The following is a 19545-nucleotide window of genomic DNA, read 5'->3' as shown; positions in this document are numbered from 1 at the left end:
CTTCGAAACAAAGAGTCTTAGCAACGGTGCTAACTAAGGACAAACACTTTATTATATTGATTTTTAGTGAGAGGGATCATCTTATAATGCTATCATCGCGATCTAAGCATTATAAGATGCATAAAAGGATTAACATCACATGCAATTTATAATGTGATATGATATGGCCCTTTTGTCTTTGCGCCTTTGATCTTCATCTCCAAAGCATGGACATGATCTCCATCATCAACGGGCATGATCTCCATCATCATCGGCGTGGCGTCAAGGTCAATGACGCCGTCTTCATGGTTGTCCGCCATGTGTAGCAACTATTACAACTACTTTGAAATACAACTACTACATGACATATAAAGACAACCATAAGGCTCCTGCCGGTTGCCACAATACAATAATGAACATATCATATATCAAATATATTCACAATCACATCATGCCATATCACATCACCAAACCCTGCAAAAACAAGTTAGACGCCTCTAATTTGGTTTGCATATTTTACGTGGTTTAGGGTTTTCGAGTAAGATCCGATCTACCTACGAACATGAACCACAATGCTGATACAAGTGTTGTCAATTGAAAATTGTAAATTGAATCTTAACTATGGCGAGAGAAACTGACATCCGCAAAGACACTTATGCAATACAAGTTGCATGTCAAGAGTGAAGCAAGTATCATGAACGCGGTTATGTAAGGTTAGCCCGAGCCGCTTCATTCCACCATCCCGCAAGATGCAAAGTGCACGATAAACAAGAGACAACAAATGCATCAACGCCCACAAAACCATTGTGTTATACTCGTGCAACCAATATATGCATAGACACGGCTCTGATACCACTGTAGGGATTCGTAGCATAGAAAACAAAAAATTTCCTACTGCAAGAACGAATAACATGCCAAGATCTAATCTGGTAGAAGGTAGCAACGAGGTGAAGATTAAATACCCTCAAAGATCGCTAAGCGTTAATGAGATAAATCTCATGGTGGATATAGTCGATCACTTGCCGCTTTCAAAGCGCGTGGAAGATCTTGACGGTGACACAATCGAGCAGCACCTCCGCACTCGGTCACACGTACGGTGTTCATGGCGACGTCCTTCTCCCTGTCCAGCAGGCATCAGATGTAGTAGACCCTCCTCGGAATCCCGCCAGCACGACGGTGTGGTGACGATGGTGGTAGAGATCTCCGGTAGCGCTTCGCCGTAAGCACCGCAGGAGAATTAGGAGGAGGGAATAGCTAGGGTTTGGGAGAGGGGGGCTCTTGGGCGCTGGCCTTGGTGCCCCTTGGGTGGTGCAGCCAAGTGTGTGCTGCCCCCTCCTCTCTCCCTCTCTTTATATAGGTGGAACCCCCTAGGGTTTCCCCAAAATCCCTTTGAGGTCCAACTCAAAAAAACTGCCATGATGAGGAAACCTAGGTGGATTGGGATTGCTCCCTTTCCTTGTACCTTGGCCAACCAAGGTGGTGGAGTACACCATAGACTCCACCTTCCCTCTTGGTTGGCCGGCTAGGGTTGGTGGAATTCATCCGGGACTCCACCTTCCATAGTGATTTATTTCGGAAGCTTCTAGAACATTCTAGTGCCTTCCAGAAATACACCGGATCATTTCAAACTTGGAAAGTGACTTCTATACATGAATCTTATTCTCCGGACATGCCGGAACTCCTCGTGATGTCCTGGATCCCATCCGAGACTCCGAACAATATTCGAACTCCATTCCATATTCCATATATACTTAAAACGACATCAAACCTTAAGTGTGTCACCCTACGGTTCGAGAACTATACGGACATGATCGAGACTCTACCAAGTGAGTAAGAAAGAGGAGATGTTCACGCACAATCCATCTCTGCCAGTGCCGCCTACCTAGCCACGCTAGGTACCCATGCCATTTTTCATGAATCAAGTTTGAGTTAGAATTTTTTTTGTGGAAGACTAAATTTTGATCGGTGCACCAACTGGGCTTGTATGTGTGAATACGCGTGTGCATGCTTGATACGTACCCGGCTTCCCAAGTCTCCCTCCTCAGCATTTCGGTTTGGTCAGCCCTATGCCTCCTCGTCCTAGGCTATACCGAGGGGAGACCGAATAATCTAACACAACCAATTCTCACTCTATCCCTCTCTCTATCTTTCCCAAGTACTTTTTGTTGCGCTGACCTCTAGGCTTCCCCGAGGAGGCCTCCGAAACCCTATCAGTCGATGTATGTGCTTTCATCCTTTTCTTTCACTAGTACTTGTTCCATATGTAAATTTTCTTGCATGTTGTAAACTTTGCTAGTGCAAATTTTCTGGATGTCCTTTTCTTGCACTAGTACTTAATCTCAGTAGTAAAACTCACTAGAAAATTAAGGAATGTTAAGCCCCACAAGTGCTATCTGAACTCCGGACCGAGATAGATAATATCATGTCACTAGGCTCTTGATCTAAGATTCAGATCTACATGTATCTTATTACATGGATAGCCAATAGTTCGTGAAAAGATAGGTAAAATGAATAGTTTGTGTAACGATATTACACGAATTCGTGAAAAACAAGTAAAATGAATAGTTTGTGTACCATGACAATCTGGTTCCTAGGATTTTTTGGAAAGGCTAGAGGCTAGGATAAAAATAGTTGCACACTTGCACACGCAAGAACATTGAGCCTACGAGCTACCTAGGAGCTCTGCCTATTTCGCTCTGTCCCCTAACCCGTTGCTACTTCCACCCCTTGTTCTTTGTACAGTACTGGTCTACCACTTTCAGGTTTCTATTCTTTTGTTGCTGCTTCTGTAGACTGTGGTAGCAGACCTCCCAATATGCAAGTACTACTGTCTGTCCATCTCTCCCTGCGGTCCATCCTTTCTAGCAACAACCATGCAGAAAGACTTGGCAACGGAACTGTACAACACTACTGCTCCTCACATGCTTCCTGTCTCTCTCGCTCTATTCCATGGCTCGTGACCAATTGGTAATTGCACAGTGCCCTTGGATCTTTCCCTGATCAGGATGCAATCCTGCAAAAATGTGCATTGGGTTTGCGAGGGAGATGCTATGGCCGCGCAAAGCAAGTGGCTCAGTTGGGAGGATGGATGGCCCTGAAGAAGAGGCTTTTTTGCAGCTGCTGCAATGATAAAAATTCCCTCTGGCTGCATCTCGCTATAGCTGTTGTAGGTTAATCTGGGAAACATCAGTGGGAGTGCTGCTGCTTCTGCAATGCATTTGGTTGGCCATGGTTGCTGTCTTCTGCTGCATTCCAGCCCCACCACTTGCCCGGGCAGCCATTGAGACCTATCTGAACCTGATCAACCACGCTCTAGTTTTCAATCGGTGTATCATGAGTGTGACCATATGCACGAGCAGAGACGCAGGATGCCCACAGCACTGGCCACCATACACATGATTGGGCTTGGATTGTAGACTCGTTTGCTATCTTTTCCTCGAAATAGGCTTTCGCCCCGCTATATTAATATAGCAACGAACTGATACCAAATAGAGACCACCGCTGGGGCAAACAACACAACAAAGTCCAAAAGAAAACACAAGAAGAAGCAAAAAACAAAGAAAGGATGACAAAGTCGGATCGACGAAAACGCTAATGATCCGCAACCGCTGCGCCCTCCGGAAGATTCCCACCACGAGCTTAGCCCTCCGAAGCGCCGCATACCAAGGCAGCACCTTCAAGAAGGGATGCGACGATGACGACGCTGCTGCCCGGACAAGCCTAAGGGTTTCCCCCGGTATGCGGAAGGAAAGTGGGAAGGGGAAACCCCGACGCCCCTCAAGAAGGAATGGTGGCGCCCGCGAGCGTCACCGCGTCGGTGTCGGCCGTCGACAAGGAATTCTCCCGTCCCCCAAAGTCCCACGGCCCCGGACACTCCGTCATGCTCCGCCAACCACGCCGCCCACCAACTCGCGCCACCACGGTCACGCAACCACCACCGCCGTCTCACCGTGACCCACTGACGAAGACCGACGAAACCGATCGGAAACACCCCGAGCCGAGGAGAGCCTGGACAGCAGCCACACGGGAGGGCGCAACCTCCACCGCCAGCTGCGGTGACAGACCGGACGCACCTACAGGAGCAAACCAGGCCTCTCTGGCCCGGCCGAGCCCGCCAGGCTCGTGAAGCTCACGTGGCCGCGCTGCAGTCCACGCGCCGCCGTCCTAGCCACCCTCAGCAAGAAACTCTCCACCAGCCGCCGGGAGCAGGCCACGGGATGCCAGACCTCGCCCGCCCAAGCCCAGATGGGGCCCAGACAGGCCCAGATCTGGGTCAGGGCCGCGCCGCCCGCGCCGCCGCTGACCACCCTGCCGCCCCGCCGCCAAGGGGCCGCGCCGTCGCCACCACATTACCCAGCGCCGCCGCCACCCGGGAGGAGCGCCGCCGTCGCCGGAACCCTGCCCACCAGAACGCACCGCCGCCAGCACCGGGGGACCCGCGTCGCCCGCCTCGCGCGCGGGTAAGAGCATGTCCGCCGCCGCCGGCACCGCACGGGTCTTTGCCCGGCGGCCTGCGCCGACGGCGGCGAAGGAGAGGAGAGATGGGATCGAAGCCTGGCGGCGCTAGGTTTTGGGCGTTCGCCCGACTCCGCCTGCGGGGGACGGAGCGGAGCGAACCGTTTTTCCTCGCCTTGCTATCTTTTACACAGAAAGAGAACTGTACACATCGATTTTCTGGTGAAGAGCTAGCCTATCAAGATTCCAATACAAATGGAGGGAACTGTTGTGTCAGGTATACTGGCCAACGATATGGTTGTTTTCATCCTCAAGTACTAGTAAGCATTTGCATGCATGTAATTCTGAATGTTAGTATGTACGTACATTAGTTAGCCGATATCTAGTATCGATGATCTGTGACACATTTGTGTCGTTGATGCATCAAGGCAGATGGATGGTGATGATGTTTCAAGAAAAGAGGGGAGTGTGTGTGGTGAAGTGTGCGCGAGGCTTTCGGTGGAACACTCCCACAATTATTGAATATTTTTAGGGAGCAAAAGGTACAATCACTGGAAAAATTGTGCCCTGAACAAACACCAAGTAATGATATGCCCCTCCTGATTTTTTTTTTCCTCAAAGTGGGGAGGAGCTCTGTCGAAACTTGGAAACAACATGAAAACTGTGCTGCAAATGATTTTCGTTGCAGGCATGTGGCTCTAACGTGGGAAATTAGCTTGCATACTCTGGTAATAAAAACAACCCATCTCTAAGGATTTTTTTTCCTGCATATCTTCGGGCCTTAGAGCATCTCCAGCCGTCTCCCCGACGAGACCCCCAGAACGTCTTTTTTTTCCATCTGGATGGACGAAAACGGTCCAGTCGCGCCCCCGGTTCCTCGTTTTCGCCCGGATTTGAGCTTTCATCCATCCGGAGAGCCCAGGTCATCCATGACCCCCCGGGGAGCGCTCGGGGACTCAGGACGAAACGAAAGCGCGGGAAACGCCGAGAAAACTTCCCACGCGACTGGTGGCCCCGACTTGTCCGCGAGAAAGTCCGATCGTCCTCATCGCATCGTCTTCCGCGCGCTTTAAGCATGCCGCCGGTCAGTCTTCGCTGGACGTGTAGCTTCCACGCGGCGAGTTAATGTCGTCGCCTCGGTTTCACGCGCGTCACCCTCTATTTATCGCCGAACTACCGCGTCTGGCCGCATTCACCACGCCGTCTCCCTGTTCTCACACCACCAATCTTCCCTAATCTCGAGCGAGATCTAGCGGCGACCAGCACAATGGCGAACGATGGCGCGGCGAACAATGGATTCGGCTGCCGCTCTCTCCACCAATGGGAGGGGCAGCTCCTGCACACGCCGAGCTACCATGCGCCGCTGGATTTTCGCGCGCCCGGAGGATGGTGACTCAGCGCGGGCGGCATCCCGATCCTGCCGCCGCCGATGGGTCGCGCCCTCCCGCTAGGAACAACACCGCCGACCGTCACCGCTGGTGGAGCGCGCCTGGCTGCATCCTCGAGAATGTGCTCGCGCACATCGAGGGTGGGAACTCCCCCGTCCTAGGGATGCCGTCGCCGGTGGTGGCTACCGTGTCGTACCGACACGGTAGTTCCTGGACGCCGAGGAGGATGGCGCCATCCTCCTCCTCGGCTGGGTCGAGGTCCGCGTCCAGGTCCGACAGATCGGCGTCGCCGCCGTCGACACTGGTCTTTGTCAAGAAGGAGCCGGCATCTCCACCGCCGACCAGAGGGTGCAACAGCGGCTCCCTCTTCGTCAAGAAGGAGTCGGCGTCTCCACTGCCGACCAGAGGGCGCAGCAGCGGTGCCCTCGTCATCCGCGAGCAACCTTCCTCTCCCTCGTGCGGGCGCAAGAGGAAGTCGTCGAAGAAGGAGGCCGCCGCCGCCGTGAACCAGCTCGCCGAGGAGGAGGCCAAGCGCGCCGAGGACGCCGCGGTGGCGAAGGTGATCGCCAGGTCGCTCAACGGCCTGGTACCCGCCGACAACGCGCTCCCCATCGATGTCGCGCTGGACTGGTCCCGGCGGGACTGGGAGCGGCAGGAGGCGGAGCAGCAGCGTCGCCTGCTGGACCTGGCTACCGCGCGTCAAAGTGTCGTCCGCGCCGCCGCACCTGCCGCCGCAAGGAACATCGTGCCCAAGCCCGTCGAGCTGACCAAGCTTGAGGAGAGCAGCAACGACGACCTCTACCGGCCAACGCCGCCACGCGTCGGCGACCCTGGACAGGGTTCGAGCCGCTGGGACGAGGCGCCGCCGCCCGAGGACGCCGACAACTCGAGCGACGACGAAGACAGCGGCGACTACACGGCCTTCTACCGCCATTTCGGCATGTAGAAGGTTGCTATTACTTTTAGTTTATGTTTCCATTTGGCCGAATTCAAATATATGTACCAATTCGGCCTATATATGTACGAACTCGCCTATATAAGTTAAATATCTTTAAATTCCGCTTATGTTTGAACGAGTTTTGCCGTGTTTTGTCTGAATTCGCCGTTTTTGTCAAAAGTTTTCATCCATCCTGGACTCGCCGCTGGGAAAAATGGGCCTCCCAAGACCATAAATTACAACCATCCAGCGCTAAATAGCGCCGGATTTCGGCCGGGAAGCCCCAACGGCTGGAGATGCTATTATACATTTTTTCCTGAGTACAATGCCATGGACAGTTGTCGGCAAACTCTTAATTTCGTCCATGAGCTCCATACCGGACATTCTTGGTCCCTCAAGTGTCATAATCCTCTAGAACGACGGCTCTCCAAAAATGGTTCTGATAATGACATGACGATGGTTTCACACATGTCGCAGCATAATGAAAAAACAAGAAACAATGATTAGAATAAAAAATTAGTAATTATAAAAATGCTCCCTCAGTTATTAAAAGAGATATCACAGATTTATCTAGATACAGATATATCTTGACGTGCTTTAGTGTATAGATACATGCGTATTTAGATAAATCCGCGACGTCCTTTTCAAGAGGGAGGGAGTAGAAAAGATAATGAAGATATTATCAGTTTTAAGAATGTATAAAATTGATTACAAATATTCAAGAAACATAGGGACTTGAAATATCAAAAGGTTCTAATTTCTTAAATTCCCAATTATTCTTGTATATTTTTTAGGATGTTCCTATTTTTGTATATATTTCCTCACCTTTACCTCTAATTGTCTCAGGTTTTCTATTTTTTGCATATTCCTTTTTAATTATAAATTATATTTTAAAATCTGGTTTAGTTAATTTTATATTTCATTAAAGAATCCAAAAAGTTACATATATTTTATAATATGTTTATTTTGTTCAAACCCGAGTTTGTTAAAAAAAATATTTATTATTTCCCATGATTTACTTTCATTTTCCATATTTAATTTAAACATAGCGTGCTAATGTGGCTAGCACGTGTCCAAATGGTTGCCACATCACAGCGAGAGACACATTTGGTGGCACGCATTACCAAATCTTGATGAGTTTGACATTTGAAGAAGGGAGAATATGAGGTATGGAATTGATCTAGAGACCCAGATTAGATTTTGGCACCTAGTTGAAGAACGAGTGTGGATTTCTTCTTTAGGCAATGGGTCAAATGCACCTAAGAACAATAAAAACTTGAAGAGCATGAATTACTATTTTAGTTACTTTTTGAAAATGTCCACCGATTTTATGAATAATCATTATTTGTAGTATAAAGAGCCTAAAAAGTACTCAAGTTATATATAGTTTATTGAACCACCTAGCGACGACTACAGAAACTAGCGTGAGCCAAAGGCGCGCCAATGTCCTCGCCCCTCCATCACCGGAGCCAGGTAAAATTTGTCGTAGTAGACCTTTGTTGTAGTAGATAAACAGGAAATCGTCGCGCTAATGCCTCAAAGGACCAGCGCACTAGAGCAACAATCATCGTTAGTGATGATACTCGTTGATCGAAATAGCCACACCTAAAACAACATGAATGAACATGAAGATCCCAGGTGATCCTTCGGACTCACAACTTCACGGGCCCCTCTGTCAGAGCTAAGCACACCACCGAAGCGAGGATATGGCGAGAAGGACCTTATTTTTACTTCAAAATATCAACACCGCCACACGATCCCGAAGAAGACACTAAAGAAATCTAAACAAAGTATGGGAACCCTCTCGCGGTGAGTGGTCGTGGTCTGTTGCACCTTGAAGGCCTCAAGGCCACTTGAGGCGAAGCGGACCAACAACGTAACCCTAAATTTCCTTCAGATCACTTTTCTCTATTGTTGCCTTCACACAGCATGCACTCGTATCATTCATGCGAGAAGTGGAGAAACAATATATGTACATGATTTCCCCCTAATTAATGTGACAATATACACCTATATGGATCAAATGAACAAAACAAAATTAACAACATAGAAAAAGTCCTTTGATCTCAGCTTTACCCAAAAAATGCATGAATTCTACAATTCTGTTCGAACTCATTCTAGTATATGTACAAAAGGAAGACCAGCATCTTTTATTGCACGTAGCACAACAATACTCTCAATTTGATTTTATTAGATCACTAGGATCACCGTGTTTTCCTATTTCTACTAGTCCAATGGCCAACTGTACATAATCCATTTGTACAGATCTCAATTTGATTTTATTTATAATGTTGTGTCTTTTCTATTTGACGTTTTCAAATCTGTACAAATCTAGGAACTATGTTCTCAAACATCATGATGTGCTAGCTCTATCTGATTGGCATTAAGAAGAACGTAGGGCCTATTTTGTTTAAAGGAATTCAAGAAATTTGGAGGATATTCTATTCCTTGGAAAAAAAATCTATAAAGCTAGCTTGTTTGGTTTGTAGAATTGAAAATTATAGAAAGTTTTCTTGTGGGCTGTTGTTCATGTAAGTTCGTATGAAAATTCTCCATAGGTCCTCATGAAAAAATGCCTTCGTTCGTATACAATGACAACTATGGCATGCACCAAATTCTTCAAACATCATGTGTGTTTTACTGTGGTGCAACCAAAAAACTTATGTGTTTTTCAATTCCTATAGACAATCCTACAATTTTTCCCGTACCTGTGTTTTCAAGATCCGTAAATCAAAAATGACCTTAGGAGTTTGTTGTATGTAACGGTGAAGCATATTTCGTAAAAACAAAAGCATATATATACGACGCTAGCTAGTTTATAACAGGTAAGCATCACCACGTAAGCTACAAAAGCATGAGCCGATGGATGAATCTGCACGATCGGTCGAGCAGCTGCTACAGCAGCAAGCAGTACCACAATTTGAGCAAAATGCTCTTTAAAGGGTGGGTCGTCTGTCCAGTCCCCCTCCCAGATGCTATAGCTTGCCCACCGCGCTTGTTCCTCTCTCTCTCTCCGTGTGTCTTTCTCATCTCTAACCTAGGCAAGAAATCACCTACCTCTTTCTCTCTTCTTCTTGGCATCTCGTGCACCCAAGCTGCTAGCTAGGCCATACTGATCCATCGCTTGCATGATCTTGCATGGAAGGTGCTAGCCAGCTCGAGGCGTGCCTTCCCAGCCTCTACGCGCTCGATCCGTACACGGCCCCTCCCCTTCTGGCTCCATTGCCGAATCAACACAAGCTTATCCAGATGCCGTTGGTACAAGGACAGTCTGGGAACCACGGCGTGATGTTCTCGTCGGACCATGGCGGTGGCCTATACCCGCTGCTCCCCGGGATCCCCTTCTGCCACTCTATACCCGCCGCCCCCGCATCAGCATGCGAGAAGCCCACCGGGTTCGCGTCCTTGGGCGGCGCAGGCGAGGTGATTTATCTAGGCTGACATGCATGCTTGTTTTCCTTTGATGTCTGGTGTTCTTGCTTGATTCAATAGAAATCTTGGCTTCTCTCTCAGGCGGGCACATCGGCGGCGAGAGCCGGCAACGAGGTTGCCAGTACTACTACTACCACTCCAGCGGCCACTTGCCATGGCGCAAGCTCATGGTAAGTAAGATGTGTATTGTTGCGTGACAGATTACTGTGGTGTTTGGGCGTCCGATGGGTACATATGGTGATCGATGGTGGCGGACTGGCATATATGCGCAGGTGGAAGGGGGCGGAGAAGGGGAAGATGAAGGTGAGGAGGAAGATGAGGGAGCCGCGATTCTGCTTCCAGACCAGGAGCGAGGTGGATGTCCTGGACGATGGATACAAGTGGAGGAAGTACGGCCAGAAGGTTGTCAAGAACAGTCTTCATCCCAGGTAATAATATACACACGCATGTGCTATTGTGCTTACCCTACTTCGTGTTCTTCTACTTCGCCATGACCCTGCTGGTTCAAAGATCGATCGTGCATTCTTATGGCGATATTCCTACATCCCTACAACGCTATTCGAGATTTAGGGACTAAATATTGTTTTGATGTGGCAGCGTTTTTAGCATTGTTCAATTGACTAACTAAAAATGCTAAGTTGACTTTCCTAAAAAGAAGTTAAGTTGATAACTTGCTGTACGTGTTATGAATATTTATGTTTTGACACTTAACATCAAAATGGGAATGTGCATACTTATTGCCATCAATCAATAGAGAAAAGTTGGACCTCCGTCAATTTTCAAACATTTGGAGCAGCATCCAACCGTTGTCATCTCCACCCACTGCACATATAAGCCAAACGGAAAATGCACTAATATTTCGCTAAAATTGCATACTTTATGAACACCAGTTTTAGGCTTAGCCATGTGAAGTTTTAAGGTGAATAAGGTTTATGAAAAAAGCACTTCACTAATTGAGAATAATCAACAAACGTAAAGTAAAATGATACTAGTAATCCAAGGACCACTATTTTATTTATAATGATCAAAACTATGTGCAATGAAGAATTGTTTTCCCCGAGATAAACACCTTGTTGTTATTTAGTACAGACTATATATGAGCATAACCTTTAGGGGCAGTGTTGTTTATCTATATAAGATAGCTACTCAATACTCCTTATGCATGATTAAACGGAGCCTCTTTGATCCGCAATGGTCTCTTTGGATCATACTTCCTATTTTAGTAGGAATTTTGAAGGGTACAAGTCCTTAATATTTTGTTCCTTGAATGGACCTTTGCATTATAAAAGAACATATCCACAACTCAAGCTTCATAAGAAATTCAACACCTCATTTTATTTGAAAGTTCAATGCACCTTTGTATATCTCTCTACTAAATCATTGTTCCTCTCAAACTCTCGTGCTCATTTCTACTGAATCATCTAAATGCACCACTTCAAAAAATCATTTATTTCAAGGTACTCGAGGAATCTATAGGCATTGATACATGACATACCAATCTTAGAGTCGTTTTTTGGATAAATTCTCAGGGATCATAACTTCCTACTTTTTTTTACATGGCGGTATAATGAAATATTATGTAGTGCCAACTCACATGGCCTCAAATCTTATAGGATTTAATAAGACATGCCTCTATAATATTACATTTCTCTTTCTGAGTTTTTCTTTTGAAATCTTAGAATCAAATAAACCCTTAGGGCATCTCCAAGAGAGACCCCCAAACCTTCCATGCCATACTTTTGCCTCATCTGTCACAAACACCACCCAAAGGTAACCCCCAAGCCTTACCTATATGTAGTTTCTTCCCATATGTGCACGATTTTCCCTAAACCTTCGCTGAGTTTGGGAAATTTTGGGAAATTTTCTATCTACACAAAGTGGTAGGACCCATTGAGATTCCCTTGTTGTGACATCTAGCTATTCTCTAATGGCATTTACCCATTATATCCCCCCATCTGCAGCCACAGTGGACTCCCACCCGGTACCACCACTATATCTATGTCATCGGGCATGGCAATGGTTGTCGGGATCTGCACGAGCCTGATATACATCATGTTCCTCTTGATCCTCTATATCTAGCACCTTAAGCATAGCATGATAAATCTTGAGGCACGACAACCCGGGAGCAGAGGAACTCAGACATCAACTGGGCGGTGATGGTACCACTCCTAGTTTTCCGCTTTGGCATGCTGCACAGGCAGGAGGCCTTGATCGAGTGTGCCATATGTTAGGTGGGCTCTATCTATCGGTGATTGGAAAATTTGGCGCAGAGGAGGGCCGGTGGCGGAAAGCTTCAGTGGACCTACTGATGAGTGGGTCCCACATGTCAGTAACATATGGGTGTTCCCAAACAAGGCAAACAGTTGGGTACCATTCCATTTGTATCTCACCATTTGTTTGGGAAAGCCCCATGTGCACATATGGGAAAGAGAGATGGGGACAACAGTTTGAGATGCCCTTAGGGTGTCCCTAGCTGATCCATTAAGACATTGTAGTATGTATTTCCTCTCCTGGGTCAACCACGCGACTAAGATCCTATCTGTTGGGGGAGGGGGGTTCATTTACCTGCAGGTCAAGCTCCGCTCCATAGCGGCTTTCCTTGTCGCGGGGAATATACTACTGGAGGCTATCGTGGGGGTTACAGGGCTTGGCCGGTCCTAGACCTCGTATCTCGCTGCCCTCCTCGGACCCGACTCGCTCCGCATCCACTTCCCTGCTCTCGTCGAGGGGTTCAATCTGCTTGACCCCATCGCCATCATCGTCCTCATCCTCGCATGTCACCTAGGAAGAAGAAATATAGAGACTTCCATGTGGGGTCACTTTGTTTGAGGAGTTAAATTTGAGGGGTCAGTTAGGTCCAGGTCCCATTAGAGGAGTAAAATTGTACTGCTCTAAGTTTACTCCACCGTTTGCTCCTCTAAATTATAAAGAATCGGCTAGAGATGGCCTTAGTACACATAGGGGAAAGCAGTGCTGCATTGAAGGGTCATCATACAATAATGTACCAAGAAAAAAGGACAGATACATATTTCTGCAATCTCTACAAAATTACAGATCTTGTAAAGAGCCTTTCCCTTCTTTCTTTTCTCCTTGGTCCAAGTTCTCATCATGCATGCTTGCATTTAGGCCACTAGTAAGTCCTACAGTTTATTCGTGATCTACCGCAATAGTATAGGCGTGTGTACTTTGTACGTGCATTTTGGTTGCATCAGCAAGGAAAATGGAGCAAAATTTCAGATTCAAGGTTCCTTTTGTTCGGGGGATATTACAGTACTCCCTCCGATTCATATTAATTGACTTCAATATAGATGTATCTAGACACATTTTAGTTCTAGATACATCCATATTAGAGTCAATTAATATGAATCGGAGGGAGTACTAATTTCTCCAGACCGTAAATGTGCAATATATTGGAAACACTGTGTCCGTAATCACATGACTAATATTCACTTCGGTTGTTTATTTTACTTGAGCCTGTTCAGTTGACGTGGAAAAGTTGTTGTTGTGTTTGAAAACAAAATTTTATCGATGTAACTCCTAGATTGCACATGCAGGGTGAATACTTGGCCCAATTTATAATTTTATTTAGTCAGAAAAGAAGCATTGATTTTACAGACTAGTATGGGTGCTTCAAAGTTAGCTAGCTAGTTGTAACGAACCCGGATTTTAGACATTGTCTTAAGTCCAAGTTGAAAACTTTTACCACTGATATTGATTTAATCATTTAAATATTTACAGTGGAAACTTTAAAATCATAGCATAGATTTGTCATGAGAAAACTTCTGCAAATATTACTTACTTATTCATTTCGTTGTGCATATATTGCTACAGAAACTAGTCAAAGTTACATTTTGAAAACCGTATCAGTGTCCAGATCATCACTTTTTTGTGAACAGGAGGCAGGGTTCCAAACCACGCTCCACTAAACTTTTATACACTGCATGCACGTTGCACGCTTTACACGCTTCCAGAGTGGTGAAGTCTGGCTAGGTCTCAACAGGCCAATTTCAAGGTGATTGAGAAAAAAAATGGATTTCCGAATACATTTTACATTTATACATCACTAATACAGAGTTACAACGATGTGTGCCTGGCCAGTTTCATTTGGTTCTCATTTTAATTTTGGTCCTAAACATTTGTTTCTGGCATGAGTTATCGTGCGTGGTCTTTTGCCGGTTTCCCTGAATTAACCGCGTGATGTATGTTTTTGGGCCCGGTTTTCCTTATTAACCGATCAATTTCCCCCTTCTATAATGCAAAGGCAGAGCTCCTGCCGTTCACCGTAAAAAAAATTAGAATATCGCTTTGATAGTTAATGTTACAGTGTAACATGAATAAGCTCGATAAACTGTACAAACTAAATTGCTTCATATATTCAATTCCTCTGTATCTAATTTTAATTTGTTATTGTATTAAGGAATATGTCTGTAAATGTAAGGCAGGTTATATACATTAGTAGTTCAGTCTGTGAGCTCTTTGTTTGTTGCCGTTCTCTTAATTTCCATGGAGCACAAAACCATTTCTATTGTTGAAATTCAATACAAGTAATTTTGCAATGTACTTCGGTTCTAGATCAACTGTGAGGCTGTGACGACACAGGTTTTTTTTAACGTGATCAGCTGAGCCTTATTACTAGAGGAGATCGTTGGTGATATTTTCTGACCAACCTGGCTTCTCGTGTGTGTGCGTACGCGCAGGAGCTACTACCGGTGCACCCACACCAACTGCCGCGTGAAGAAGCGTGTGGAACGGCTGTCGGAGGACTGCCGCATGGTGATCACCACCTACGAGGGCCGCCACACCCACATCCCCTGCAGCGACGACGACGACTCCGGCGACCACACCGGCAGCTGCGCCTTCACCTCCTTCTGATCACCAACAGCAATCACTTGTTAGTTGGATATGGTAGATGCGTGCATGCTTTTGATTAGATAGCCTAGCGCCACCGTTAATTACTGCATATGCCAACATGCAACTGAAGAATGCATCGAGTTGTATTATTCTGAATCTGACGCATCTGGTTCATCGTACTACATCGATCGCTATATATGTCTGGTGTTACCATATATGTAGGATGTGGTAAATAGTGCCTGGCTCTGGCTGATGAATCATCGTCCCGTGGATCACATGTGTGGCTGCTGGCCTGCTGCTAGCTTAAAAGTCGTGGATCACATGTGTGGCTGCTGCTAGTTTAAAAGCCTTGAGCATGGCTGCAATGCATGCAAGCTTGGCACCGAAAGAGAGGTCGTGATCTTGTTGCTGTCGGCCATGTATACGCATAATCCACTAGCTATCTGCAGCTTGCAGCACTGCAAACACACTGTCTAATGTCCAGAAGGCAGCTAGTAGGTAGGGATCCTTGCATGTCTACTCGCTCATCATGGTGCATGCGCGGCTTCTGGCTGGCCAGCCTGCTAATGATTGTGAGACTGCATGAACCTGACTCCGTCACCGGTAAGTTGCAGTGTAAACTTCTAAACGAACTAGGACAAACTCCCCTTCTCGCATAGTAATAATTGAGTATACTGTCTATCTGACTGCATCGTGGAGACAATATTTTTTAAGAACTTCGATAAAAAAAAGGAAAATAACATAAAAAAACACCATTCAATTGATTCAAGGTGAAAACTTTAGAGAGCACAAATGCAAAAATAGTTGGTGGATATTTATGAAGCTGCCGGGTATATTAGTACCGCAGGGCCGGTGAAAAGTGGTTGTTGAAATAGGATCACAATACAAATTTTGTTCACAGAATAGCTAATGGGTACCAAAGTTTTGCCAATTAGACTTGATCATGCAGCAGATAGGATTGTGTTACCTTGTCAAAATCCATTTAAGTTTTATCTTTGCACTAGACTCTACATGAGGCTAAGATTAGAAACAAGAAGGTTGCAGTTTTGAAAATTGATTTGAGAAATCATATGATAAATTTAATTGGGATCTTTATTTGCATGAATGGAACTATGTGGTTTCAATCATAGTTCCCGAGGGTGGATGAAAAAGATTATTAAAGGTGGTACCCCGTGTGTAAAATTTAAAATAGCAATTGCGGCGGGAATTTCGTTACTTGCGAAGGAGTGAGACAAGGTGATATGTGTCTCCTCTGTTGTTCAATACGATTGTTTGGCCAAGAGGTATATAAAAGCTCAAAATAGAGGGTTCATTCATGGATTGATTCCATGTTTTATGTTTATGGGGTGGCTATTTTGCAATATGCAAATGACACAACTATTTTGTTTCAAGATAATAAGGAAATGTCCATAAATGTTAAATTACTTTGGTGCCTTTTGTAAACATGGAGAGGCTAATAATTTATTTTGGTAAGACTGAATCATTGATGACTAATGAAGAGAACTTAAAGATTGAGATTTATGCTAAGGTTTTCAACTGCCTAATGGGAAGCTGTCCTATTAAATACTAAGGTGCTCCTATGGTTCTAGAGTCGGATGTTGAAGAAAAAACTTTAATTTTTTTGTATGACTGGTAGGGGTTCTTCATATTTGGTTGGAAGGAAAGTTTTAATAGAATGCTCCCTAACCACCATACATATCGACCGTGCTTCAATGTTTAAATTCCTAAATACTTTTAATGAATGTCTTGTGAAGATTCAAAAGGAGGCTTTTTTGGGCACGAAGGGAGCACTATCATCAATCATCATATGATCAAATCAAAATAATATTTAAACCCAAAATTGAGGGCGTGTTAGGGACTAAGAATATATAGAAAACAAATATTAGTATTGTAAAATGGTGTTGAATTTGAGAAGAAAGAGGCTGGCAAAAAGTGCGGGCTAGATATGTGATGGATAAACAAATTGTTGCGGTGGATCACAATGCCTCTGCCTCATGGGCTAATATTAATAGCTCAATAACTTATATTTTATTGGAAGAGAACTAAAGTTGGATTTGGAGGTGAAACAAGTTTTTGGTATTATGTTAATTTGGTGCAAATCCCAGCCTTTGAAAACAGTTCTCCCTTAACTTTATGAGATTTAACCAAAATGTGTATGTGGCTTGTGCCGGGAGTATTAGGTGGCAACTTTCGTATAGGAGGCGGTTAGATGAACAACAATCCTTGCATGTATAGATTGAAAGATATACCGTTGACTCGACCTTTAGGAGAGAGGGGTGACTATCCTCTTTGGACCATTGAATTTGTGAGTGTTTCTATCAGTGCTCCTAATAGACCACAATATGTCATTCAAAAAAACTTGGATATATAAATATGCAAGGAATATGCATAATACCCATGTTGTGGGTTTAGCTTCCCTATGTTGGGCTCTTGGAATTTGTGAAAATAGGGTGTGTTTTGAAGAAGAAAAAAGACCAAATCACATGCTAAGATTATCTGTTTTGCTTGTTTGTTCCTTAAATATTGGGAATGTTTACGGAAGGAGGAGGATAAAGCAATCAATATGGCCGAGGTTGCAATATTGCAATCGAAGGGGACGAATCTATACTCACCGTTGCTACTTCCTCTAGCCACACCCTCCAGATAAGAGAGGCTTAGGATATCTCGCATGCTAAAAGTGAGCTAACTTTGCTGAATAGGAGTGGTCGTGCCTTTGATTATCCCTGAAGAAATAAGTTGTACATAAAAGATCTTTAATGTCGCTTTGGTCGTTTAAAATTTCTATTGGCTTAGTAGTAAGGCATCTATGAAACTTGCAAGTTGTCATTTGTTTCGATGAATACCCTTTATAGCTCTGTTAAGTAAGCTTTGGGAGGTTTCCACTAGAGAGCATTTTGTATGGTTGGTAGAACTGGTCGTTGTTTAGTACAACAGTTGGCAATATTGACATGTTTCCTTTTTTGTTTTGGTTGGTCTAGTTACAAACCTTATTCTCAACGTCATGTTATGCTTTGTTAACTTCGAGGGGATGTAGCAAACTATTGTTCCTATATCTCTTAGAGTGGAACCTAGAGCTCAGTGCTTTCTATGGGGGGGGGGGGGGGTCAAATTCAAATCTTCTAGTTTCCTATGCTACACCGATCCTTATGTTGCGAGGCTTCTTTATATAATTTTTTCTTCATTGGATGGATTTGTTTTGAAAGGAATGCGGTAGGGGAAGCTCCTACAATGATGTTTTTGTTCAAATAGTAAGAACCCAAATCCATGAGGACTTGAACCTAAGTGGTTGGGTTGTAAAATAGAGGATCGAAATACACTTGATTTTTTAAAACGTAAGTGTTCAGTTCACGGGAAAAGAAGAACACATGAATCTTAATAAACTCATCCAAACCACATAAAAAGGTATTATCATGAAGGTATTATGCCAAGAAATGTTTGGGTTTAGTTTTTCACACGTTGGAATTCCAAAAGGATGTCATAATGGATTTTCAAATCCTGATTTTTTAAATTAAGATAAAACCCCCGCATTTTCTTCTCAATTTCTTTGAACCAAACACATGAGGCATGCTACCAAATGAAAATTTCATATTATGTGATTACCCTCCACTTTTCGTTTGAACAAAGCAGCCCCTAACACGAGAAAACGTTCAAGCTTTATTTTCTTTTTTATTCTTATGAATGACATATAATATAAACGTTCAAGTAGATATAAATTTGTGGTAGCACATACGATAGCACGAGAGGTCCTATTCTCCCTGCTAGCAAACATATATCTCTCATTACAAAAATTAAGTCAAAAGAGAAAAATGAAAATAAATAAAATAAAAAGGATAATACAAAAACACACACAAAAGAGCAAGTAAAAAATAAATAAAACAAAAGAGATGATAAAAATAATAATAAAAATATAGGAAATAAAAAAACAAAAGGAAGATAAAAGAGAAACTCGCCTTACAATGTCCTAGGCCCAATAAATTTGTGGGGTGCACCATGACTATATTCCCTGCAATGAGTGAGAAATATAGAAACAAATGATAGCAGAAACTACGACAATAGGCAGCCTCCGCTCACCAAAAGCACCAATGGGCCTGGCACAACAAAGGTGAGTGCTTTTTCTTGTTTTCTATCTTCAATCCTTTTTAATTTCTTGTTTTTTTACTTACTTATTGTTCCACTATATATTCCAAGTTTGATCTTCCCCTTTTTTATTTTACATAGACACATGATTTGTTTTTCCCTAAAATATACCAATAATTTTATTGGAAGTCACACAATTCTGTTTTTAGATATATGAATGGTTTCCTTTGAAATACATAAATATTTTTAAATGCATAAATATTTTTAATGGATCTAAACATTTTTTTGGAATATACATTTTCAATGGGTATAAAAAATTAGTTTTATAGATGTCACACTAAGTATTGCTAGTTCTATGGCAACACCTCTCATGAGTAGTGTGAATATTTTATTTGAAATGCATGAAAAAATCTCACGTAATGTATA

The 19545-nt window shown here is 44.2% G+C and overlaps 1 protein-coding gene across 1 annotated transcript; it reads left to right on the top strand.

The window, feature by feature from the left end:
- Positions 1-9720: 9720 nt before the first annotated feature.
- LOC127335803 (uncharacterized) lies at positions 9721-15259 on the top strand. The gene is made up of 4 exons (XM_051362538.2): positions 9721-10182; positions 10273-10361; positions 10464-10619; positions 14889-15259. The coding sequence occupies exons 1-4, from the start codon at positions 9898-9900 to the stop codon at positions 15061-15063; spliced, it is 705 nt and encodes a 234-aa protein (XP_051218498.1). The 5' UTR covers positions 9721-9897; the 3' UTR covers positions 15064-15259.
- The last annotated feature ends 4286 nt before the right edge of the window (positions 15260-19545 follow it).

The sequence above is a fragment of the Lolium perenne genome, chromosome 2, assembly GCF_019359855.2.
Source record: "Lolium perenne isolate Kyuss_39 chromosome 2, Kyuss_2.0, whole genome shotgun sequence".
NCBI classification, from domain to species: domain Eukaryota; kingdom Viridiplantae; phylum Streptophyta; class Magnoliopsida; order Poales; family Poaceae; genus Lolium; species Lolium perenne.
Note: the sequence above shows the minus strand (reverse complement) of the source record. Positions and strands in the feature narration are given on the sequence as shown.

Bases quoted from the DNA above. Each gene is read 5' to 3' on its own strand.
- LOC127335803 (XM_051362538.2), top strand. From the start codon at position 9,898: ATGGAAGGTGCTAGCCAGCTCGAGGCGTGCCTTCCCAGCCTCTACGCG. The intron at 10,362-10,463 runs GTAAGTAAGATG...ATATATGCGCAG, and splicing joins TGCCATGGCGCAAGCTCATG to GTGGAAGGGGGCGGAGAAGG. The intron at 10,620-14,888 runs GTAATAATATAC...GCGTACGCGCAG, and splicing joins AAGAACAGTCTTCATCCCAG to GAGCTACTACCGGTGCACCC.